Source organism: Hippocampus zosterae, chromosome 21 (genome assembly GCF_025434085.1).
Source record: "Hippocampus zosterae strain Florida chromosome 21, ASM2543408v3, whole genome shotgun sequence".
In the NCBI taxonomy this organism is placed as follows: domain Eukaryota; kingdom Metazoa; phylum Chordata; class Actinopteri; order Syngnathiformes; family Syngnathidae; genus Hippocampus; species Hippocampus zosterae.
In genome coordinates, this window is record NC_067471.1 from 4,905,662 (window position 1) to 4,929,888 (window position 24,227).

At 43.4% G+C, this 24,227-nt stretch overlaps 3 protein-coding genes and 4 long non-coding RNA genes across 11 annotated transcripts in view; 2 read left to right on the forward strand and 5 right to left on the reverse strand.

Moving 5' to 3' along the window:
* Nucleotides 1-24,227, forward strand: part of LOC127594220 (uncharacterized) — a 116,505-nt gene that overhangs the window by 10,794 nt on the left and 81,484 nt on the right. The window lies entirely within an intron of this gene.
* The window catches only part of LOC127594239 (uncharacterized), a 179,711-nt gene that overhangs the window by 5,298 nt on the left and 150,186 nt on the right, over nucleotides 1-24,227 (reverse strand). The window lies entirely within an intron of this gene.
* Nucleotides 834-7,987, reverse strand: lemd3 (LEM domain containing 3). The gene is made up of 13 exons (XM_052056134.1): nucleotides 6,691-7,987; nucleotides 5,482-5,522; nucleotides 4,959-5,028; nucleotides 4,573-4,646; nucleotides 4,389-4,468; nucleotides 4,171-4,316; nucleotides 3,946-4,047; nucleotides 3,761-3,863; nucleotides 3,464-3,642; nucleotides 3,301-3,382; nucleotides 3,133-3,238; nucleotides 2,975-3,053; nucleotides 834-2,410 (listed from the first exon to the last, which is right to left on the reverse strand). Exons 1-13 carry the CDS (start codon nucleotides 7,901-7,903, stop codon nucleotides 2,256-2,258), a joined length of 2,430 nt encoding a protein of 809 aa, XP_051912094.1. The 5' UTR covers nucleotides 7,904-7,987; the 3' UTR covers nucleotides 834-2,255.
* tmbim4 (transmembrane BAX inhibitor motif containing 4) lies at nucleotides 8,875-10,927 on the reverse strand. The gene is made up of 7 exons (XM_052056235.1): nucleotides 10,743-10,927; nucleotides 10,335-10,443; nucleotides 10,144-10,249; nucleotides 10,042-10,075; nucleotides 9,762-9,879; nucleotides 9,641-9,686; nucleotides 8,875-9,474 (listed from the first exon to the last, which is right to left on the reverse strand). The coding sequence occupies exons 1-7, from the start codon at nucleotides 10,831-10,833 to the stop codon at nucleotides 9,268-9,270; spliced, it is 711 nt and encodes a 236-aa protein (XP_051912195.1). The 5' UTR covers nucleotides 10,834-10,927; the 3' UTR covers nucleotides 8,875-9,267.
* On the forward strand, nucleotides 11,198-16,787 carry msrb3 (methionine sulfoxide reductase B3). Of its 4 annotated transcripts, none has more exons than XM_052056248.1 (7): nucleotides 11,217-11,425; nucleotides 13,413-13,566; nucleotides 14,740-14,848; nucleotides 15,288-15,365; nucleotides 15,526-15,554; nucleotides 15,652-15,749; nucleotides 16,169-16,787. In XM_052056248.1, the coding sequence occupies exons 2-7, from the start codon at nucleotides 13,491-13,493 to the stop codon at nucleotides 16,343-16,345; spliced, it is 567 nt and encodes a 188-aa protein (XP_051912208.1). In that variant the 5' UTR covers nucleotides 11,217-11,425; nucleotides 13,413-13,490; the 3' UTR covers nucleotides 16,346-16,787. The 4 variants fall into 4 exon arrangements, with proteins under 4 accessions (XP_051912206.1, XP_051912208.1, XP_051912205.1 ...); XM_052056245.1 differs by lacking the exon at nucleotides 13,413-13,566 and adding an exon at nucleotides 12,164-12,278 and having other exon boundaries at nucleotides 11,219-11,425; XM_052056247.1 differs by lacking the exon at nucleotides 11,217-11,425 and adding an exon at nucleotides 12,164-12,278.
* Nucleotides 12,429-13,413, reverse strand: LOC127594230 (uncharacterized). The gene is made up of 2 exons (XR_007960637.1): nucleotides 12,959-13,413; nucleotides 12,429-12,616 (listed from the first exon to the last, which is right to left on the reverse strand). It is a non-coding gene; the product is annotated as an uncharacterized LOC127594230 (long non-coding RNA).
* LOC127594248 (uncharacterized) lies at nucleotides 19,905-20,785 on the reverse strand. Its single transcript, XR_007960654.1, has 2 exons — nucleotides 20,555-20,785; nucleotides 19,905-20,516 (listed from the first exon to the last, which is right to left on the reverse strand). It is a non-coding gene; the product is annotated as an uncharacterized LOC127594248 (long non-coding RNA).

A 24,227-nucleotide genomic window follows, 5' to 3' on the forward strand; every position in this document is an offset into this window, starting at 1 on the left:
GTTAGCAAATTTGACTGCACGGAGGGCATTTCCGGCATGAGTGCCTTTTTTACAATATACAATACAATACATGCTGATTTATAGTTTATAAACACATACACTGTAATATTTTTGAGCTTTCACTCACGTTCTACAATAACCAGTATTTTAAGGCACTGAAACTAGCAGTTTATACTTGGAAAATAAATACCGCTCGGATTGGGAAACTTTTTGTGCGCAGTTCTGAAACACTGCAGTGGCGCTTTTATATGACGTCACAACAAAATGTCTGTGTGTTATTTTCATTACGTACGTTGGTCAATTTTATCCGCGCTCATTTCAAGCAAAGGGTGTTAATTCTAGGCAAATGTGTATATTTAACTCTTTTCGTCATATTGAACCGAAGACAACGCCGTTGGCTCATTTTTTTGTGTGTGACGAAAATCATACCCAGACGCGAAACAATGCACGTCATCGGGTGTTTGTTTATCTTTAAAACATATACAGATTTTTTTTAAATAGATAGAGGCGTTATAGTTCAAGTAACGTGTGCATTTTTGTTTTTTCCGAAGAAAACAAATATGGTTGTGTCGTTTTCTTGCCTCCGTTTTGGAAATGGAATCATTTTATGGACAGCATTGACCCCTTTTGGTAACATATTGAAAGTTATTTTCGATCATTTTTAAAGTATGGCAGTTTTCAAATACATATTTTAAGTAACCGTCATATTGTCAAAACTATTGGATTGGATTGTATGTTTATGTGGAGCTATTTGGGACGCCCCCAAAAATTAAATCTAAAAATACCAAACACCATTTGTGTATACAATTAAAAAAACAGCCAAAACAATGACCTTATAATGGAAAGTGTTCTTTATTTTGTTTTACACATCCTGAAAATTGTCTGGCAGCGGATGTAAGGTCAATCCTTAATGGGGGGAAGGGAAGCTATGACACATTATGTAACAGTTCAAGTGACATTAAATATTACATCACCATGGCTGATTTAAAAAAATAATAAATAGAGGAGCATTTGGTTTAAGAAATGAGAGATAACTGCTACAAAATACCAAATCTCAGATGTCAAAACAAAGAAAAAAAAAACAGAACTACATCTATGGCCGACCTTTCCTCACCCCTTTAAACCGGTTTCAACAATTTTCAAACCGAGTACATTCCCCCCCACAGCGATGCAGTGCCCATCTTAAAAACAAACAGGAAAAAAACAGCAACAACAAAGCACACATTTAAGGCACGGTCGGGATGTCTGCTGCAAACTGTTTTTGCACCAGGTTTGTGAACATCTGTCAATGTGCATCGTTCGTACAACTATCCACTGCAAATACTGAATGCGACTTTCAATTCACTGCATTTACAAACATGAATCAGGTGCATCTTAGTGTTGGTAAGAGGCGCCGTTAACAAATAAACAAACCAAAAAAAAAGCAGTTAGGTCTCTCTTGGAATATTACAAATTACAAACTATCAATACATTTAGAGTGCGCCAAAGGTCACGGTGGTATAGTTTCATTTCAAAAGGTGGGGTGGGAGATAATGGACGTATTACAAAAACAAACAAAAACTTTTATGAATGAGCGAAAAAGAGCCAGACTTAGACAAGAAGTAAACAATAACACAAAATCATGACATAATATTGGGATTACAACTGAAGAAAGCTTCGGGCAAATGTACAAGACAACACTCCCTGATTCCGTTATGTCAGGAGCACTGCTAGTGAAGATGGATGTCGACACCAAAGAAAAAGGAACAAACAGTGGATGCATCATCTTCATAATTAAAACCAAACCAAACAATATTGACGCGAGGGGGCGTGGTTTGCTCTTAATGCGTTCGATTATTTAATCGCCGTCATTCCCATGAATTTACAGCACGCCCTCTTCAAGTCTGCTCATGCCTTCCTCGCGTGAACAACACTGTTCTCCGGAAATAACGAGAGCAAATCAACACCCGCTGTATTTGGGACGCCGGCATGGAGGCGTCGCGCCGAGGCATGCAAGCAGCCACGATACACTATCATGCGCGATAGCGGGAAGAGACGCAACGATTGTGGAGTCCTCGCGCGCGCGTTTGAAACCAAAGCCAGAGGAAATTTGTTTACATCTGCGAGTTTCCATCCGAACGCTGTAGAAAACCCAACACTGGAAAAAGCCTCTGGGGGGAAAATAAGATAGTAATGTTAAAAAAACAAAAAAAACAAAAAAAAGTTAAGTCATCCTTGTTAGAAAGGACTGAAAGAGGGGGGGGGGGGGGTCGATCTTATGAAAAGCCTGAGGAGTTGTGCGAGCTGGCCGTCGGGTTGGCGGCGTTTGCGTGGAGGTTGGAGGCTTTCAGGGGTGAGACGCAGGCCTGGGCCTGCGGGAAGCGCTGGTGGTACCGGTCCAAACGCAGGTATTTCACCGTCACCAGCTTACCTGTTGCCGTAAAGAAAACCAAATGCGTCACTGGGATGCGATTGCAGTTGCCCGCTCATTATTTTAACTGTAATTTTTTTTACTCATTGGACGAACGCTATGCCATTGTTTCAAGGGGACGACAAGAATTTTTATTTTTCAGTTTATTTGAATGAACTCCTGACTAAATGAAGGAAGGAGACAAGCAAGACTTCGAAGGATATTTTAGCCCCTTGTGGACGTGAGCCTGCGATCTTCGTGTGTCTTTTGTCTTTCATCTATTGTTTTGTAATGCCATTTGTATTTACAACTTTCACGTCAGTGTTTGTGACCACTTCTCATGCCTAAAGAAAGCTGCATCTCTTGTGTTCGCTTTAGCGTGGCTCCATCTAGTGGATGCATACCGCAACTGCTGCCACTATTGTCTCTTCTAAAGTGCGCCCAGAATATGAAAACAGTACCACACCCAGATGTCATTTCTGTCGGTTTGTTGCCACTTCCTCTATCGGGCTTTGTGATATGGCCCGAAAAGAAAAATGTGATCTCCCCCCCCCCAAATAATTGGAAACATAATTAGTTACCTACCGTCAAACCAAGAGCCATGCAGTGCCTTGAAGGCTTTCCCTGAGTGCTCCGCCGAGAGGCACTTCACGTAGACGCAGCCCTGTTGACAAAGAGCGGGCCAGGGTGGCGATGAAATCACCAAGGGTCGAGAGGTGGCCGGGGGGTGGGGGTGTGAATACCTCTCGAGAGTTCTTGTCGACTGTGATATGGACGATACCGTTGTTGTCGCTGCACTTTTCCAGGATGGCCTCTTGGATGGCGAGATCCCAGTTCTCCCCGACCTCCCTGAAAACAAATGATTTATTATCGGCGGGTATGAAAGAAACCGAAACGAGCCAGGGACTCACATGACCGGGTCGAACATGTTCCTGATCTTCAGACACGGCGTCAGGCTATTTGGCGGGGAATTCCGTCGGTCCAGAGGGAACGCTGAGAATTGAAAAGAAGTCGGGCTGGAAAAATGTCGAATCGCGAGGAAGTGCGGCGGCCATTTTTTTTAGAGTGCAGTACCTTTCCCCTGCCAAACTTTGGAAGGAACGGAGGAGCTCTTGTCGCAACTGAGCGACGGCTGGATCCACCGCCAGACCAGAAAGTCGGATCCCCCGATTTTCTGGCTTTCCGTTCGAATCCTGGATTCGTTGGCCGAGAGAAATTTCACGGCGCGCTCCCAGATTCTCTGCATTTTCTTCCTGCGAGACCCACAAATGCATTTTTAGAAGCCGACAAACGATAATAGTGCCTGTTATTTTCATGTATATGGTTTGGGTTAAAACAAATCACCCACGAACAGATGATTTTTGCACTGACCGGTCCTGAGGCTGAACGAGGGAGTCTCTGACGTGGGGGATGGGCAGGCAGGGCTGAAGATCTTGGTTCTCTTGACAGGCGTCATTATGGCTTCTTAGGACGTCTGAGCAACAGGGGAAAAAACACCCTTGCGCTCATCATTTTGCCCTCTCTTCAAAGTTTCCGGCACGTGACGCGCCCCTTACCGATAATCCTCTCCACCATGTGATACATTTGTCTGGTTTCCTCCTCCTGTCTCTTCCAGCGATACTTGACGTAGCACACCAGACCCCACACGCCGCCGACCGCTGCGCACAGACATGAGAAGACGTGTTTTCCACGTGCGCCGGGGGGCAAATTCCTCTTCAAGCGTCATGGCATCCCCACGCGAATGTGGATGGCGACGCCGAAGAAATCAGAGGACGTCCTACCGGCTGCCAGGAGGGAGACTCTGCTGATGACGGTGAGGAAAGCCCGGCGGAAGCGGCATGTGAAGGCCATCCTCGGATGCGTGGACTCCAGCCGAGCGACCTCTGACGCGTCAATCATGGCCTCGTCGGCTACCTTCCCGGTCAGCCTGCAAGGCGCGACGCCAATCGCCCATTAAACCGCCGCCGCCGCCGAGAAAACGTAAATTACCGTCCGTTACCTTATCCCAACATCCTGGCCTGTCTGGATGATCCATTCGAGCGACGTGTAGATTAAGTCTTCAAACATCTCATTCTGAGCCTGGAGATTTGACAAGACAATATGAAGCTCGACCGCATTTCAGGGCGGACCTCGAACGCATCATTGTGGTTACATTGGAACAGGACATTCATGAATGACTCTACCGTCAAATATGCAACGGCCTCATCGATGGACAGACTTCTGTTTGGATATTGCTGGTCTCCACAGTCATGTTTGCCTGCAAGCAAAAAAAAAATAATAATTTGGGTTTCACACCCACTGGAATCTCAGTATGTATAGCATTTAAGATATTCCTGTCTGTTAAAATCATCCTTATTCATGGTACTACCAAAAGGACACATATCCAAGATTGAATGGCAGCGGTCAAAGCGCGGACCCCTGCGGGACGCCATGACAGATGTCCTCACACACAAGGCACATTTAACAATGGTCACGTGGTGGCAATTGGGTTGAAATTTCAAAACCACCCCCTTCAACTAGATCAAGCCCAATAATAAGCAGCTTTTCAAAGCGAAACTAAGATACCAACCGGCAATGTGCGCCAGATGGTCGTGGAGGTTGAGCAGAAGCTTCAAGATGAGGTCCCTAACGGTCTTGTCCTGCAAATGGGAGTAATTCACACATTAAACAACAAACAAGAATCTTGATTTTCTTCTGTGTTATGTAAAGATGTTGCAAGGCACACTGGGACAGTGTACAGCAGGGGTCTCCAACGTGGTGCCCGCGAGCACCAGGTAGCCCGTGAGGACCACACCAGTAGCCCGCCAGTGCTAGGATTGTGATTTGCTCGTAGAAATTATGATTTAAAAATGCAAACATGGGCAGTATTATAGATTCTATAGCTACCTATTTAGCTATCTAACTAGCTAGCTACAGTATATATCTAGCTAGCTAATGTTCTAATATTATTAAATGTAATTTGTACAAATGTTATTTCAGACGTGTATCAATTTGGTAGCCCATCACACAATCAGGACACATGAAGTAGCTCTCACTCTCAAAAAGTTTGGTGACCCCTGGTGTACAGCAACAAAGGGGAAATGTGAGCTTACGTGCTTGGCGTCGAACTCGCTGCCAAAAGGGTGATTCTTAACTGCAAGAGAAGACCAAAGGATGCAGTCAAAAAAAAAAAAAAAACAAAGCCTGAAAGCGAGGATACAAGCTCGACCGGTTTTGGGAAATGTGCCGCTTCTGCAACAAGAGAGCATGTTCGGTTCGAGACAGCCGTTGAATAAGTGAGTCAGTGTCTATACATGCCAATCGTCACCACATCAACCACTTCCCATCACCTTGACATGCATCGAATGTCCCCTTTGAAACAAGCAGGTCCAGAAAAGTGTTTCCACTTGAGCTTTACGGGCCGTCATCAATTTTTGAAGAGGCCGTAATTAAGGCGCGTGTCAACCTGCGCTCCAGCGGCCGCCGCGAAGGGGCCGAGCAGGATGACGTCATGCTGCTTTGCACCAAAAGTTGAGCCCGATTCAACTATTTGATGACTTTGCTCGCCCTCCACCTCACACACGCTGTCAGCCATAATAAAAGCTCCCCTGCACCGCTGCTTTCAGCGCATGCGACCAGCTTCATTTTCATTCGAACGGCTATCACCCACCCCCTCCCCACAGAACTTCAAGATGGGTTTCTGCCATTTCTGTTTTCTTAGTTTTAATTTGCAAAGAGCTGTTTTGTGGCACTTGTGCAGACGGAGGAGCAAGTGAAGGCCATTACTCAAGTGACTGCGAAAAGCAATAAATGGTGAAGTGGAATTTTCAGATCCGTTACTTAGACACTTGGCAATTTTTTTTCTCATATTTTTTTATTCCCTTAAAAAATGTCCATCATTTCTTACTTTACTTTGATGTATCTAAATTATCGGCGTACCCGGTATCGATGAGCACTCAAGGAGAGTGAATACTCATAGTGTCAGAAGACCACCCTCAATTAATTAGCCAATCCCGATATCATGTTATCCATATTTGATTTACCACCACGTATATTTTTGAACACCTGATGAAATGTAAATGACATCATGTAACATCCCCGTTTCGACAGGCATGTAAACGCATGGTCAAAAGATAAATCAAAAGGTTGACTTGGGAAACTGGAATTTGCGCTTTTGGCACCCGAACGCACGTAAGCCATATTCTAATCATTCATTCCTGTTTGACTTGTACTGATTTGATGTGGTTTCTTCTTCGCGTTCTATCAAATGCATTCAATTTAACTTTGCGGGTGCGAAGGAATCATATTTGGGTGATACTTACTGACTCCATCTGCCTCCGGTGACCCCGTGCCCCTCATCCTGAGGTACATGAGGCCCAGCACAAGGAAGAAGAGGCAGGCAGCCGTGAGCAGAAACATGGACAGGTAGTGGGCACTGAAACGGCTCGAGGTGGCCACCTCGTCCCTTTTGAACTGCTGGAAAAGCTCATCGTCTGGTGCGGCTGGCAGCTTCTCCTTTGGGGGCTGGCTGTACGAGTGGTTGGGGGTGCTGTGGTTGGAGTGGTTAGCTCTGTAGATGTTGGCTAGGCTGCTGTAGTTGGAAAATCGCGGTCTTAGGCCGACGCTGAAGCGACTGGGGTCCTCCCCGTCGGCGTGGTTGTTCTTCTCCATGTCTCCTCTGTGGTTCTCCAAAAGGGACACGTAGATTGCCTTCCTCTCTACGCTTCTCTTCGCGTCGTCGCCCTCTTCCCCCGCCTTCCGTCTGCTCAACATGTTTAGACTCCCGGGTGGGCTCTGCGCCTTCGCGTGGCCCCGTCTGGGTTCCAGACCACCCCGCCGTCGGTTTCCACCAAGGCCCCAAACCTCCTCCGCCTCCTCCTCGTCGGAGTCGGAGTAATTCCCGGCTAGCTTGCTTGCGTTTAGGTGTGACGCTCTGCTGCCATTTAAAGATCGCGAGGACTTCTCTTCACCCCTTTCCAACTCGTCTTCGGATTCATCGTAATCCCTTCCATCCCCTTCGTGACTCGATCGAACGCCGAATCCCCAGCCCGAGGAGACTCGTCTGTTACCCCCCGGAGCCAACGTAGAATTGTTGTTTTTCAGTGGACTCCCCGCGCCATGTCGACTTTTCTCTTTATCGAGCTTTATCTTCGTAGGGGGGCTCCCCCGTGGCGCTCCGTCGCTGTGGTTGAGAGCCTTCCTTCTCAGAGGAGCTTCGGCGTCGGACTCGTCCGAGCTAAAGCCGAGGACGGTGGACTTCCGGCCCGGTGTCCTGCTGGAGCTCAGGTGCGTGACGTTGTGGCTGGCTGGCCTGGCTCCCGCCGTGTTGCCGCCGCCGCCGCCGCCACTGTTGCTGTTGACCGCCGCGCCGCTGCGGGTTTTAGCGAGTCGAACTCCTCGCTGGTGCTCCTCACGAAGCTTCTTGAGTTTCTTCAAATACACCGGCCGAGTGTGTTCGGTAACCGGACCCGGAGTGAAACCGAGGCGCTTCAATTCGGAGTAAAGCTCCTCGTCCGTTAACTGCGTTGACGCCATCTTGGTCCAACTCTGGCAAAGGACTTTGGGGCGGAAGTGACGTAGCGCAAAGTGACAGGCTGCTGTGTTCTAATTGGATTAGACCCAAAACTTTGGCAGACGTTAAAACACGCAAAGCGGACCAAAGACCGACTTTGATTTTTTTTCTAGTGTTAATATACTAATCTACGATGAAAGATAACCAACAAATGCGAAATTATATAAATGTACACTACTGATAACATAACTTCCCAAAACTCAAATTACAAAGTATGTTATTTTGAGTATTTTTTTGCAGAAATTGTGAAATTTGTCTCCAGAAGATTTGAGGTTACTTTTTTGAGCAGGATGTTTACATTGTGTACTTATTCAATCGAAGGTTTCAACATGGATAAACTATCTTCTCTCTTTATTCCGTTTTATTTTTTTGAGAAACTACTGTCACCAAACATCGATGAAAGCCAATCTGCAATCACGCTCTAACAAGAAAAGCGCGACGCTGATTGGTTGTTGGCGATGACGGATGAGGAGTGGATTGGTTGCGTGAGCACACGTGACTAACTTTAACGTTCCTCGCGCTGGATTCAACACTTTTGAGAAAATCGAAATAAAACGTCCACTTTCCCAAATTTTTGTTTCTGTATTCACACCCAATATGCATATTAAATAAGTAATACTGAAACATGGAAGCGCGCTACCAACAAGGCAAATGTAGCCGCCATCTTGAAAAGATAACGACGTATAGATTTTCGGAATTAATTCAAATTTTAATGGAAAATCGTGCTTTTTTTTTTTACTAAATTGAATTGTGAAATACATTTCCATCAAAGCTTTACTCTACATCTTTCGCTGTGGATTTACCTCCGCTATTCAAAATGCTAATTCTGGATCATTTTAACTGATTAATTCTCTAAACAAGTGTTTTTGTGTACACCCTGTGTTCTGAAATTGGACATGCAGGTATGGGAACATAAATTGTGAGAATTTAGTGCTTGTTTGGTTTGAAATTTATGATAATCTTTTATTTGCCCCACACTGTGAGAAATTAGGTTACAATGCCCGAACACAAAAACTGTCATTAAACCCACATAATGTATCCCATATTCAGACTTAAGAAAACATTGTTGAAAGCTCAAGTAAACAATGTAATCTGATCAAACCTGCACAAGCATCACATGTTAAATATTGCACAAATACCGATTTCTTTTCAAATACATTTGAGCAATTAAATACAATTCAAAACAGGCACACATAAAGACATTCCATCAAATAACAGTATTTAAATCTGTTGACAATAGATTTTCAATTTATAATAGGTTATATCCAAACACAATCTGTTATGGGAATTAATCCAATTCAAGACTTTAAAACAGACATTGGCCTTTTTAGTGCTTTTTCATCGAGTCCAGGATACGCAAAATATGAAGGAAGAGGTTGATGATGTCCAGGTAGAGATTGATTGAGGCCAAAATGTGTTCCTCGGGGGAGAGCTGCTTCATCAGCAGGTGGGTGTCATAGATGATGAAACCGCAGAAGACGAGCGCCCCCGCCCCGGCGAACAGCAGCTCTGTGCTGTCACTGTTGAAAAACACCTGCAAAGAAAACCAAGAGGGATAGACAGTGAGGCTCTATCAAGAAAGTGTAGTGGACTTAAAAGACTTTTGTGAAATCTTTGAAGAGTCGCCATTTCCACCGACCATCAACGACACAGTCAATTGAACAAATGAAACTGACGCCATGTCAAATAGTTCCACTCACTCTCATAACGCCTGCAATCAAGAGGATCCACAAGGCGGAAAAAAGGCTGCAACACAGAGCAAATCATAAACAGGGACTGTAAATCTCAACGTGCGTTTTGTCCCTTTTTCAGCCAACTTACGCTGCTCCCAGTTTGGTGAAATCTCTCTTGGACTGGAAGGTGTAGGCGGTCAGTCCGGCAAACACGGCACAGGTCAGGAACAAGGCTTGGAGCACGGTGGAATATTCGTAGAAGGTCACTGTTCAAAGAGCGTGGCTTCGTTATCACGGTGGTCTAACAAAGAGATACTCTTCAACGGTACTTTGGCTAATGAGTTGAATTCGTTCCGTGACCAAGCTTGTACTCGTATCAATTTACCTCATTGAAATGAATTGAAATGTCATTCATCTGTTGTACTTACAAGCAGTGGCCACTGAGATCGCCTCAAGCAAAGTCTGTGAACAATACACAAGTCATTAAAAACCCTCAGATGTCAACCGATAAAGCAGTACCCATCACTTACGAATACAAGCAGCAGGTAGAGGTTGACGGGATGCTTGTGTCTGTACACGGCCAAGGCCAGAAGCAGGACCAGAGAGCCCAGAGCGGAACCCAAAACAATAGCAGGGCTGCACAATGGTAACATGTTGATTTATGTACACACAACCTTTAAGGCTTATGTATTCAAACCCAACTACGTTGTCATGTTCTCACCTGGCATGGACAAAGTCCTTGATGGGCTGACAGAACATAAAAAGGGCTGACGTTCCCGTCGTTAGAAGGATCTGCAAACTCAGGAGGGTGTACACCTTCCGGAGGAAATCTGAAAAAAAAGTTAGAATTAGGAAAACAATCTTGTAGTTTTAAAGCGATGTTTGTTTTCAACGTGCAATTAAGGTCCCACCCACAAAACCAAAATGGCAAGACTGCGCGAGCAAATCGAAAACAGGCATTGAATCGACAATAAACGAATACTCACGAGGGACTACATAGCAAACAATTTGGTTGTTTACATCAATACATTCACGGGAGCACTGTAAAGAAAATTGAGAAATCCCGCAGACCCGTACGCTAGCTAGCGGCTAGGTTTTCGAGATACGTCAAATTAGCTACTTCACGTACCCATTCGTATCTGGACACTGGCTGTAGCAACATTTGTGCCATAGTTGAAGTCATCTTCAATCGAAGACCTGGGGTATTTTTCACTGCTCATCTTGAAAACGCTCTCGGTGTGGTCGTTGGTCCTGAAAAACAGCTGATTATAAACCGAAAATTGACGTAGATATCAGGACGCGGGTCGATGACGTCACCGACCATTGTAAATAAACCTTTTTTTCCAGCAAACCTTTATTGAAAATGTATGACGACAGCTACTTGATAGATTTTCATTTTTTAAAAAATCGTGGATACACCAGTTTCTATCTTACGTGTACTTATTCCACTTAAATGTCTATTCTTGTTTTCCACAATTGGCTTGTAAATAGACAAGTACTGATTTCATAGAGAAGTACAGCAAAGCCAAATCTTGATGAACTGTACATTTTGACACTTATTTTGCACAGTTTCATTTGTAAATAAAGTTTCTGTACAAAAACAAGACTTGTCGGGACCATAAATGGACACGTCCTGCAATCGTAGCTGCGCTGTTGCATAGCTGGAAGTGTCGCGGGACGTGTTACCAAGCTTGTCCGCTTGTGCATGTCCAATCCGCGGGCTCATGTTTCAGACAGTCACGCGCAGCCTGTCACTTGGTGGTCGCCACCGCTTTTTTCTTTACGTCGCGCTCCTGCTCTTCCTCCCCACTGGTATGTCTCCGTATTTTACATTTATTTTGTAAAGCTGATGTTTATGTAACAGTTCCGAATGCGATTGTTTATCAATACTGCCCTTCAAAACGATGACTTGCATTTCAGGCTGCAAGCAGGGGTTGCAGGTACGTCAATAACAATGTCATAAACACAGAGTCGAGCGATTCCTTTTGTCGCCACGACAACCTAAATGCGATTCGATGTTTGCTCGTTTGACGGGAGCCAAATTATTATTATAGCGGTGGATGATGGGCCACGAGAGGAGTTTAACTGATGCACAAAAAAGTCTCTGCGTTTCAACATGGCGCCTTCTCGATTACTCCATCAGCTTGTGTAATTGTACCACTAAAAGTTTAATTTCCATGAAAAGCAACAATACCTCAGATAGTGTACTTGTAATGCTACACCCCTGCCTTCATTTAGTGTTCGCTGAACTATTAATATTCAAGTCGTCCCTGCCTCTGGTTGGAAACCCCCTATGCGCAGTATACGTTGCTTGCGGCTCTTTTTTTTCGTTTTTACACAAGATATTTGTTTAAAAAAAATCCGAACAGCCATGCGTGCGAAATGAGTTACTAATAACGACATTGTATCGTATTGACTGTCACCAAAGACCAAATTTATTAGAAACACGACTGTCCTGCAAATGTTCTAAATTCAAAATCTCCCAAACAGCACAAATTGTCATCCCAATGTTTGGACAAATAATTCAGCCTACTCTCTGTCTCTCTATAGTGTGACAATCTCATGGCCGCCCTGCTCAGACGTGGGCTCTTCCTGTCCTTGCACCGTCTCGCTGGGCAAGGCAGCGGCTCAGTCTGTCGCCCTGCAGTGTCCGCCATTCTGCTAGGTAGAGTGATTTTTCTTGAGCTTTAGTAGAATTACGATAACTTGTCCGATTTTTATTTGATAGTCTTTTTTCAAAACATTTTCCACCCATCCACCAATTTACACTCTCAAGAGCAAATCAACCACCCATATGAAATTTCCCGCTCAACTGTCACCATCCTAATAACTTTATTTCCTGTACGGAAATGTTAACATAGCGTTTCAACATTTTTGTCATACGAGCGCACTTAATATATCTTTAAAAACTCTTCAAACACTTCATAAAAAAACAACTATTACGCTTTTATACATAAAAGACTACCTCTTGAAGTGACAAGCATATAGCAGCAAACTTGTTGCCTGTAGTAAGTTAGCAGCTAGCATGAGAAGCTAACGTGGCAGACAATCACTCAATTCAGTGACTTTATTCACGCATAAGCAGTCTCGTTGTATTTCTAGCTCGGTATCGCTCTCGTGGTTCTTATTGGACTTTTCATGTTCGTCTGCGGCCATTTTGTGCCCCGGCCTAACCTGTAGTAAGTTAGCAGCTAGCATGAGAAGCTAACGTGGCAGACAATCACTCGATTCAGTGACTTTATTCACGCATAAGCAGTCTCATTGTATTTCCTGCTCGGTATCGCTCTCGTGGTTCCTGTTGGACTTTTCATATTCATCTGCGGCCATTTTGTGCCCCAGCCTAACCTGTAGTAAGTTAGCAGCTAGCATGAGATGCTAACGTGGCAGACAATCACTCGATTCAGTGACTTTATTCACGCATAAGCAGTCTCATTGTATTTGTAGCTCGGTATCGCTCTTGTGGTTCTTGTTGGACTTTTCATGTTTGTCTGCGGCCATTTTGTGCCCCGGCCTAACAAACAGGCTGCTTTGTAGTTAGAAAGGGAGTCAACCACAGGGTTTGTTTGTGACCTAAACACATCTGATTTGTCATCTTGACATCCATGTCGCTTCTATTAAATCTTGGGCATCAAGCCATCATCCGCTAACATTTTGCTTCCTTTCTAGGTGTCAGTTCCGAGTCGTAACCATTGCTTTCCATGTCTCGCATGAACTGGGAATCCCAAATAACACCCCCCGTCCGTTATCGTGACCTCTTATGTGTTGTTATCTCTCCTTGTGTCTGCTCCTCTTCATCCAGCCCAGGCCTTGTTGTAAAGCCCTGCTGAGGAGGGTGTTTTGATTCTAGTGGTGGTTGGAGTGTCTCTCTTCAGCAGCCATGTCGGGCTTCAATCTTCTCCATCTAATAAGCAAGAGTCAGCCTGTGACTCTGAGGTCCTGCAGTCTTCCCTCAGGTCCACTGACTTGGGTGCCGTGTGCCTGCTGTGCTCTTGCCTCTCTCTTTTAGCCTTTAACTTTTGGCTGGCGTGTCAGCATGTTCTAACAGTCCTCGTCCGTGTGTGTCTGTGTTCACACTGATGCGCTGCTTTCACTGGTTTTCTTAATTTCCATCCAACCTCCCTGGGAAAACCAATCGCGCTGACACTTGAAAGCTTCCATGCAGATCTGATCAAAGGTGTTGGACCTCAATTTTTAGGAGCAAAAAAAAAAAAAAGTCCCAGTGAGGTTCCCAAATCTTCCACGTCGTGCTGATTACTTGTGTTTGAGTCTTAAAGTGGAAGCACAGGTTGAAAACTGGGAAGAATGGATATAGAAAGAGTGACAAGCAAACTTTTTTGCATTTGGTATCATTACTTAAATTGAACACTACATTGCAAGTTATTGATGTTTGTTTGTTTTAAGGAGGGGGAGGCAGCTTAACTCCTGGTGCTGAACTTCTTGTGGCATCTTGAAACAATAGAGGCCAAATGGGAGTGCGCTGCTTGGTTGCAGCCAGGAGAGGCGCTGTTGAGTCACTCAACTAGTTTGTGGGCCATAGAAGAAAAACACAATTTCTTTTCGGGGGGGCACGGGGGGCGCTTCAGCTCCACATGATTACCCTGCATTATTGTACCAAAGTGAAAACAGAAATTAAGAATATTGAAAGTTAAAAAAAAAGATGAATCAATCGTTAGCTGCTCACAGCGCAGAAAATATTATTAGCGCAGATGCTAGCCGTAAAACAGCGACAAAAAACATCGGGTTGTCACAGTTATGACAATTAGTGCAAGAGCAAGTCGATAATAGACTGGAAAAAAAAAGGTTGCAGCATATTATCAATTAACAGAGATGTATGCTAACACTTTAGTTTCATGGCTGTTTGTGTTGTTTGTTGTCACACGCGTAGCATCTGGGCGCTAACAATACAAACCAAATGGTTCACTGCTTGGCTTCCTTGCAGCTTGCACGCACTAGATGGGTTTGATTTTGTTTGACTAATTATACACCTAATTTTCAAGGGATTTGCTTTGGATCATATCCCGAGGAGAAGAAAAATCCTTATTGTCGCAAGTTTCAATGAAAAGAATAATGGCGCTGCTTTAATTGCTAACTGCAACCGAGTTTAATATCATCAATCTTTCCCGTAGGAGCTGCTCGATCCAAGAAAACATGGCCGGTGACCTTCTCTCAGGAGGAGATGAAGAAACGTCTCACGCCCATGCAGTATCATGTGACCCAGGAACGAGGAACAGAGAGGTCTGGGCCTTGAACCACTTGCCACAGACAAATATCTTTTTGTTCCGCCGGGAACTAATTTAGCATTATTTGTTCCTCAGTTCACAATGTTAGCATGGAACTATATTTTGTTAACATAAAATCTAGCTCAAGATAGCCCTTGAAAAACAACAAGAAATAACATCTAACATTTTTTTTCCTTGTTCCAAATGATCAAAACAGGTTTTATTTTTAATTGACTAATAATTTTTTTTCCAACATTTGTACTCAATGATACTCCTATTTAAGGACGACTCGCTAATACCATGCGGCAATTCTTGGTCATGCCACCATCTTGCAACTGGGATTAAAATTTTGTTTTGGATTATTAATATTTTTTTCGCACAAGTATCTGTATCTCAACTTCAGTTCAAAGTATGAGTACTTTTTCCACCTCTGCCTGTCTTTCCTATCTGCACAGTGCCTTCACCGGAGAGTTTACGGACCATAAGGAAGAGGGAACCTACATGTGTGTAGTCTGCGGTGCACCATTGTTCAGGTGAGGTCTTTTCTGCATGCGTGGCTTAACGTCGATGCATAATATGTGTTATATTAAGGGTGTTTTTACTTTTTCTGAAAAACTGGAATTCAGACTACCTCTGTGTAGGTTAGCCGAAGCTAATGTTTTTATCATTAACACAGATTTTTTTTTTTTTCAGTTCAAAAACCAAATTTGACTCAGGATCAGGTAAGAGCAACCTCAATAGATGCCTCAATAGCTTTGCAATCATAAATTCACGTGTGGAGAGCCGCAACATGACTTTCCCCATTCATGACACGTGCAGGTTGGCCTTCCTTTTATGACCTTCTGAAACAGGAGTCCATTGATGTGTCAGATGATTTCTCCTATGGGATGCACAGAGTGGAGACCACCTGTGGCCAGGTACACTAACGACACTATATAATATCTAAAAGACACCAAGATTTTTGCGACTATGTTCCTATAGTGATGCAATCGATGTGTACAGAAAAGTATCCTTTCAGGGATATTTTTGGGATTAATCTCAAATCAATGAATCACTCATTAAAATAGTTACAGAGTAATTGGTTTAAATAACCCAGGATTGTCATTTGGGTTATTTTCAACCAGCTATTTTAAGAGTTATGGTGTTCCACAAGGTTCAATTTGGGGGCCCCAGCTGTTTTCATTGCATTTGCTGCTCCTGGGTTACAAAGTTAAATTTTTCTCCATTGGAATTACCTGCTGTGAAACGCGAGGCATGCCCCCCTCACTGTCCATTTTAAATGCTCATCTTAAAGCGCATTTTTTATTGTCTGGCTTTTGGCTTCATGCGAATGCAGTGCGGGGCCCATCTTGGACACCTGTTTGATGACGGTCCAAAGCCCAGCGGAAAACGTTACTGCATCAACTCTGCCTCGCTGTCTTTCCAACCCAAAGATGCGGATGGGGCCTCTGGGTCCGCCTCCACAGGGGCCGCCGCAGAGTCCTCGATATCTGAGGAAAGGACGGAACTCTAAGAACCCAGCAAAGCTCCAGATCTAGTGTGTGTTTGAGTCAACGGTTCCACCAACTTATTATAGTTAAATCTATTCACAATTTTGAGCTATATTGGTCAACGCAAGGCACACAAAATCTTTTCACATTCAAATAAGACTGACCAAAACTATAACACTCATGTTCACCAATAGGAAATGTACTCACAGATGGATGATGTCCTCTTTCATAGAAACACACACTTGTTTATTTTGAATATACTAGTCTATTTTGCATGTACCTTTGATGATATTTCACACTTTTAAGGTGCGATTAAGGGTCTCAGGCAGAGGCAGAGCATTTGGATTGTGTTTGATGTGGACTCTATTTTGTATTTTATTCAAAAAAGGGATTTATTCTTAGAATTATTTTTTTGCACAGCTTGAAGTGCCACATTCAATTGATGAATAAAACTACAAAATAATATGTCTGATTCTCTTTTTTTTAAACTTAACTTTCATTTGTGATTGCCGTGACAGTTGTTTTTACTTACATTATTTTATTAATTTTAAAAATACCGGTATTTGGAATAGATGGAATTGTAGTCAGTAGTATGTTCCACAGTAATGTGGAATGTACTACTAAGTTATGACAGAATTAATGTAACACTGAAAACGCTGCTTATTTTAAACCAAAATTGACAACAGCTACTTAAAAAATGTTGATAAATGACAAGGTTCCTGAATGCCTTGTTAAATGAGAACTAACATCATTAGGGTATGGGTCAGAGGTCACAAGGACATGCTACTGTATATATCAGCCAAGGATGCAGTTGTTTTGTTGAGAAACCAGGAAGACAGAACACAACTAAATGTAACTGCGAAAGAGTAACCAAAATGCAGTTCTGACAGAAACACCAAAAAATGTACTTTTACAAAACCTGTGGTGGGACAGGACGTAAAGCTTTAGACTAAAGGATATGAAAAGGAAGCCCGAGGATAAGGATCTAGTGGTTTGTATTTTATGAAACGACTAAAATCTGCAGACCGACCTTTTATGTTGCACAGTTGGTCTCTATGATGCATTCCTGGCATCATAAAGGCCAACTTTTCACTTGTAACTCTTCCACATAGTTCTCGACGGTCACATTTATATTTCTCATAATTTGGTATAGGGGGAGGGAGAAAAAAAATGACAAAATGGATGGATTTTTTCAACTCCCACCCCATTGGAGCCATTTCGAAATATGGAGGCAGAAATAACCGATTCTGTGTTTCCATTAATGAAGACGCTTGTGTCAAAAGAGGTGGAATATATAGCAATGACCCAGAACTACCTCGGGCCTGTCATGAGAGTGGACCGAGGTTCTGTGACCTGCGACTGCCACTTGATTTCACACTGTGGATAAACCCCGGCGAGGCTTTCTGCAGGTGAGGGTGGCCCTTCCTAGAACAAGCAAAAAAAAAAAAAAAGTCACGACAGCACTTTGAATGCCTGTTGAGGTCAAAGTTGCATCGCAATACTTCGTGTCATCGTCTGCACTGCCACCTGTTGGTCAGATGTTGTAAGTGCAAAAAACGTACTTCGATAGCCAACAGAAATTAATTGCAGGTGCCTGTCCGTTTTTTCTATTTATTGTACAATACCTTACAAAATTATAATTGCTACAACCATGGCTAAGAGTTACTTTTTTAATACGCGTTTATGCACTTGCGAGTCAGTTTAGCGAGCGCAGCCTTTGACGCGCGGCTGTTTGAGAGACGACCATACGCTTCAGACGTCTTTTCGCTTATTTTGGAAACCGTGCTTAAGATCAACAACAGATTTTATGTTTTTGTACTTCAATCCAAGTCAAATTGAATTAAACTCACCCATGGGTGAAAATGTTGTCTTTGTCCCTTTCACGTACACGGAAGTTGACCCGGAAGTACATAAACAACAACAAAGGTTTCGCTTGCAAAAATAAATAAATACATAAATAATAATAATAATAATGCATTTTATTTAAAAGCGCCTTTCATGCCACCCAAGGACACTGTACAGACAAGAAAATACAATGTAAGAATATCTTAGCTTAATAATAATAACTTGGCATTATCTCGCAATCGATGCAGGGAACGCAAACGTTTTTTTTCTCTTCCAAGTCACCTTAGTAGCTCTGTCCAACATCGGGAGGAAAAATGGCAAAATATTTGATTTCGTCGTGTTAAATCTCTACGTGTTTCTTATATGTTCGTTTGTAGGATTCGTGAGGAAAATCCTCCGTTCTCAGTCGCGACCTTGACTGCCATGTATGAGGAATACTTGGCCCTGAAGCTGTCAAGCACTCCGGATAGCGAGATGTCCGACTCTAACTCGTGTTCTTCCTCAGATAGCGAAGACACACACACTTGTTATTCCCTGTGCATCTGCACACAGGTATTCCAGACGGCATGATTTGATTTTTTTTTTTTTTTAGACATGGCCCTCGCACAAAACCAAGTGGGGGTTCACTCAAACTGGGAAATTAATCTAAATTGAATTGTTGAGTCACAATCATTTTTTTTTCTTTTTAGTTGAAACCTCTTGCTCCCGCCTGGTATCCCTCTGGCTTTCCCGAACCAACTCGCTTCCGCTTGGTCTGTCGCGGTACCAAGGAAAAATCCCACGCTTTTAATATTTTCAAGCATTGTCTGACTGCATCAGTAAGAAAAAAAAAAATTATTTATAAAAAAAAATAAAAATAAAAATGAAATGGAAAAAAAATCCTACGGCAAGTCAATTTTGTATTTATGTAACAAATTAATTTATTATTACTTTTAAGAGTCAATAGAACGATCGTCCTGAACTGAATTCACAAAAGCACGTCGCGGGCATGTTGTTTTAAAACTGTTTCAACCTTTTTATGCTAACCTGTAACCTGAGAACATGATAAATTGTCCACTGTAGTAACCGCAGCCCCTCAAAAGGTTAAAAAATGGAAAATGTAAATTCTGGTTGAATGACAAAATGTCGTTTTTAGAGGCCTGCAAACAGCATGAGGGTCAAGTTGACTGCATCATGTATTTTTCCAGTGCAAAGGTTTTTTAGCGAGGGTGTCAAACTCATTTTCATGGCTGGCCACATGGCAGTTATGAGCCCCCCCCCCCTCCCTGCCCCCCCGAAGGGGGCTGTTATGACTCATATAAATGTATGATAAAAGACAAATCCGACTTCGCGCAAGGTTATGACTTTCAGACGTCAAATCCCCAGATTCTTGTGAACAAGTCAGTGTGAGAAGCTTTAAGATCTCTTCGCTGAATGTTGATTTACGACACACCGAGCTCGTGTTTGACGCAAAGCGTGGCAGGAATGTCTCGGGCCTTGTTGGAAATGTTTCTCCCTTTGGAAAAAACACTTGGCCGTCGAGGAAAAGCATGCTGAGGCCTTTTTTTTTTAGGTTTACAGCTAACCGTGGGATTCCAAGTGGTTTGAGGAAATAAGCTGAATTGCTCGTACCCGATTGGAGACATTTGCCAACTTCTCTGTGGAGAAATCAAAACACGTAAATCATTCAAGAGAGGCCTATTTTCCGCAAAACATCGTTTTGACGTATTTTCCAAACGACGCAACGGAATAGTACTCTGGTTTTTGGATTTTAGTTTTTTTTTTTTTGCAGTGGCTAGTGTGTAGATAAAAAAATCACTTTGGGGTTCTTCGGCATGGGTGCAGTCATTGAGAGCCCTCGCAGGTCTATTAATAGCATCATGGAGGGTCTGCATGTGTTGGAATGAGGGGTGGGGGGTGCGAGGTTGATGTCATCGCAATGGCCTGCACACTTTAAATGCGGATTAGGGAAAATTTAAACATCCGCCCGCTTAGACGGGCCTGGAACATGTGAACAAAACAGGCACCTAAACAGACTATATTGAAGTCCTACTAGAAAGAACACCACAGGCATGAATGTGCGTGTTTCCGATTTGTCATTTTTAGTAAAATAAAACAAAATAAAAAAAACAAAACAAAGCAAAACTGCCAATTACTGTGAAGTTAAAAAGTACGCGTTCCATGACCAGCAGAGGGCGTTGTTTCCTTTCCAGAAAGTGAGACTAGCTTGAAATAGCTCCTGATAAGAGGGGTGAAAATGTAATTGTTGACGAAAATAATCATTTCCAAGTGTATTTGTTTGTTTGTAAATGTATAAAAATGAAAAAAGTCGATATTAATTTCCAATATTTGAACTTTGCCAAAGGGAATCTTGGTGTTCAAAGGTCCTCAGGTAGGCTGAGAGAGACCTTCTGAGGCACACGTCAACGTTGCACTCTGACCTCTGACCTCTGTGGGTGTATGATGGCTGGATTCCACAAATCCATCAGAGTTCATCAACATTGCCCACAAAAACAAATTCGGTTAGTTTTACTGCCCGTTTAAGGCAGGTTTTTATTTATATTTTTTTTCTAAACTGCTTCAATTTAGTTTCAGTATCAGTTTTAGTTTTTTTTTTAAACACATGCGATATTTGTTAAGTGCAATTTTTTATTATTATTTAAATTAACTATTAATAATAATTAGTATTAATATATAATTAGTAATAATCAGTAATGTCAAAATACAAATATTGAAAATGAGTTACTCCTTGACGTAAGAATGAATTGAGTGGGCCAGCAGCAGGACTGTTTGAAAGGCGCACCCCCATTTTCATGTCCTTGGAAAAACTTCCCAGGCTTGTTGGAGCAGATCACCGCTTGTCTGACAGGACAGGCCTCTAAATCCTCAAAGCTTCCTCCTCAGGTTTGTTTTTTATTGCTCCCCCCCACACACACACATTCCAGTGTCCCTAATCTTCATGGATCCTGTGTTTTGTGGAATGTAACACACTCAGTGCGCCGCCATGTACGCGGAGAAAATAGTTGGGACGGTGGAAGGCCAGGAATGACTGCGGAGTTTGTTCGCAGCATTTTCCAAAGTGAGATTCCGATCTGTCTGCAGGCCTGTGTTTCGTTTGTTTCCGCGCATTAGTTTTCAGTTTGAATGCTAAATGACGCACTTTAAAAATCGCTGATGGTTTAACTGAATTATTCAATTCCAACACTTGGGTTGAACATCGATTTAGGATCCTTGCTTACCAGTAAAATTATTTCAACAAAATTGAACGAGGCGCGGCGGCCCGGTAGTCCAGTGGTTAGCACGTCGGCTTCACAGTGCAGAGGTACCGGGTTTGATACCAGCTCCGGCCTCCCTGTGTGGAGTTTGCATGTTCTCCCCGGGCCTGCGTGGGTTTTCTCCGGGTGCTCCGGTTTCCTCCCACATTCCAAAAATATGCATGGCAGGCTGATTGAACACTCTAAATTGTCCCTAGGTGTCAGTGTGAGCGTGGATGGTTGTTCGTCTATGTGTGCCCTGCAATTGGCTGGCAACCGATTCAGGGTGTCCCCCGCCTACTGCCTGGAGACGGCTGGGACGGGCTCCAGCACTCCCCGCGACCCTAGTGAGGATCAAGCGGTACGGAAGATGAATGAATGAATGAATGAACGAGGCGCTATGGGCAGGGAAAAACAGATGTGATTAAAATCGGCTCCATCTAGTGGTCAGGAGGGGAACTACGGATTGAAAGGGCTATTACTTTGCTTTACAGGTAAACGTGGGTCGAAAATTTAAACTGGGATGGCTCCGGTAACACGAGATCTCACTGAGAAGTCATCGTTGATCCTAACATCCACAGTCAGGCTTTCATGAAATAAAATACACCAAACTTCACCCAACACATTCGTAATACAAACAGGGGCAAAGGCCACTATGTACGTACCTCCGCCAGTGCCGCTCTACCCTCTAATGTATGATGTCTATGCGATTTTTGACGCGCTGTATATGCAATTGTACTCCACTCTCCATATGCTATTCTGGGTTAATCCCACATGCAAAACACACCCTATCGGATCGACCGCCTGACATCTGGATGGCTTACTTTATCTCCCGCCGTCTATATTTAATGTTCTCATTCCTTCCCCTGACAGTGGGGAAGACGTCGCCAGGATGTTGTCCTTGAAAGCGCAAAAGTAGGAGCTGAAGAAACCGTCTGCTGCATTTAATGGACTTGAAAAGACACATACGGGTAGGGGGGGGGGCAATGACCCCACCCCCACCCCCCCGCAGCAATCTTTTCCGAAAACGCTTGTAATCCGAGATGCAGATAGAAAATAGGAATTCTTAAACAATCCTAAGTGTTTGGCAGATGGCCTCTCAGCACTTTGCGCTGTAAATGCATGACATATGTGCCGCTGCTTTGAGAGAGCCCGGGAGGGACACGTCTGGAGGGGAGACTGTTAAAATGGACTTTGGGTGGCGCGGCGGTCAAACTCTCATCTGTTCCCGTGCTGTGAATAGGTCCTTTTCTTGCCTTGCCAAAAAAGCGCGGCCAAGAATGTGGATGTTGAAGTCACAGTTACTATTAGCAGCCGACGCAAAAAAAAAAAAAAAACAGTCCGCGCCGAAAACCACGCTGTCCATCATGCTTAAGTTGCCCTCGGACGCACTGTAACGAAATTAAAGGGTAAAGCTGGCCGCTATTTCCTCGTCGCCAACAATATGCAGGAAAACACTGAAACCGCGACCGGCATACGTACACACAAAAACATGCACACACACACACACACACACACACACACACGCGCCATGTGTTGATGACAGCTGTGACATGTTGCCAGGAAATGAAGCAAAAGGACCCTTAGATTTGAATGCAAAGTTCTGTTCACAACATTACCAAAGGGGAAAAATTGGAGAGTCGCAAGAAAAAGAATTGCACTTTTCCGGAGAAAAAAAATTAGTCGCATGAAAAAAAAAATTGTTGAGAGATTACATTTGTTATATCGAGAGATTACTGTAAATACTGAGTATTTCATCCCCCCCCCTTGCACAAATTAATTCTTTACATCCGATCTAGTATGTTATTGCTGTATGTTTTTATATTATATTTATATTTTTAATGAGCATTCATTCCAACAAAAAAAATGAACGAGTCGATTCGTATTATTATTTATATTATATATATTTATATTTATAGTATTTTCCTCTAAAGCGCAATGTTTCTTTTTTTAAACTGTAACATGTTTTTAATATTTTTGTGCATCTGGAACAGATTAATGGCATTTCCATTCATTTCAGTGGGGAAAGACGATTTGAGATACATTGATACAAGGCACTTTTATTTCTTTTCAAATGTAGACAGTAAAAGTAAAAAGCCTTCCGACACACGAAAAATCGACCGGATTACAGTATTTTTACTTGCTTCCTTCCCACCACCGTGTACAACACGAAAAAAACAAAACAAAACAGACAGACTCTCACAGCCAGACGCTTGACTGGGTCGGCCGGGCGAGCGTCACATCACTCAGACTGTTTCGGATGTATTTGTTTAGCTCAGGCAGCATTCCAGGCTGGAAAGGTGGAAAGTCTGAGATGACACGGGGGCTCGCAAAGCGCAATAACATATTTACGTTCTCGTTTAATTGCGCTTCAACAAGGGGTCAGGCTGCACGTGTGTCGCAAAACCACCCTGAAAGTTGCTGAAGGAGCTGCGCGGCCCATTGATTGTATTGGTTTGATGCCGACGCCACTCGGTCTGCGGGGGCGGTCTTTGCACAGAGACCCCCTTCTTTTTGGGGGGGCAGAAGGGGGGCTGTTTTTATGAATGAATACTCCCTACAAATTAACCATGCGCTCTCTGTGGAGCCATTGTTTGCATGGCAGCGAGTAGTTGCACCAACAAATATTTTGAGAGCGTCGCGGCTACGTTATGCTCACTCTGGTTGAACTTTTCACTACTTTTGACTCGCACCGGCGGGGCTGTAAAAGCATTTAGAGGAGACGGTGGGATCGTGGGAAAGGTCGAGCACATAAGACACTTTATTCTTTGTTTCTGTTGTTCTTGAGTAATTGATCTGCCTGCGCGGCCACGGCGGAGAGCTTCAA

Excerpts from the sequence above, each read along its gene's own strand:
- lemd3 (XM_052056134.1), bottom strand. The coding sequence starts at position 7,903 with ATGGCGTCAACGCAGTTAACGGACGAGGAGCTTTACTCCGAATTGAAG. Across the intron at positions 5,523-6,690 it reads ACCGGAGGCAGATGGAGTCA|TTAAGAATCACCCTTTTGGC; the intron begins GTAAGTATCACC and ends CTTCTCTTGCAG. Across the intron at positions 4,469-4,572 it reads AGGCCGTTGCATATTTGACG|GCTCAGAATGAGATGTTTGA; the intron begins GTAGAGTCATTC and ends TCAAATCTCCAG.
- tmbim4 (XM_052056235.1), bottom strand. The coding sequence starts at position 10,833 with ATGAGCAGTGAAAAATACCCCAGGTCTTCGATTGAAGATGACTTCAAC. Across the intron at positions 10,444-10,742 it reads CAGTGTCCAGATACGAATGG|ATTTCCTCCGGAAGGTGTAC; the intron begins GTACGTGAAGTA and ends CTTTTTTTTCAG. Across the intron at positions 9,475-9,640 it reads TGATTGCAGGCGTTATGAGA|GTGTTTTTCAACAGTGACAG; the intron begins GTGAGTGGAACT and ends TTTTCTTTGCAG.
- msrb3 (XM_052056245.1), top strand. The coding sequence starts at position 12,176 with ATGGCCGCCCTGCTCAGACGTGGGCTCTTCCTGTCCTTGCACCGTCTC. Across the intron at positions 15,555-15,651 it reads CAAATTTGACTCAGGATCAG|GTTGGCCTTCCTTTTATGAC; the intron begins GTAAGAGCAACC and ends TGACACGTGCAG. Across the intron at positions 15,750-16,168 it reads TGGAGACCACCTGTGGCCAG|TGCGGGGCCCATCTTGGACA; the intron begins GTACACTAACGA and ends ATGCGAATGCAG.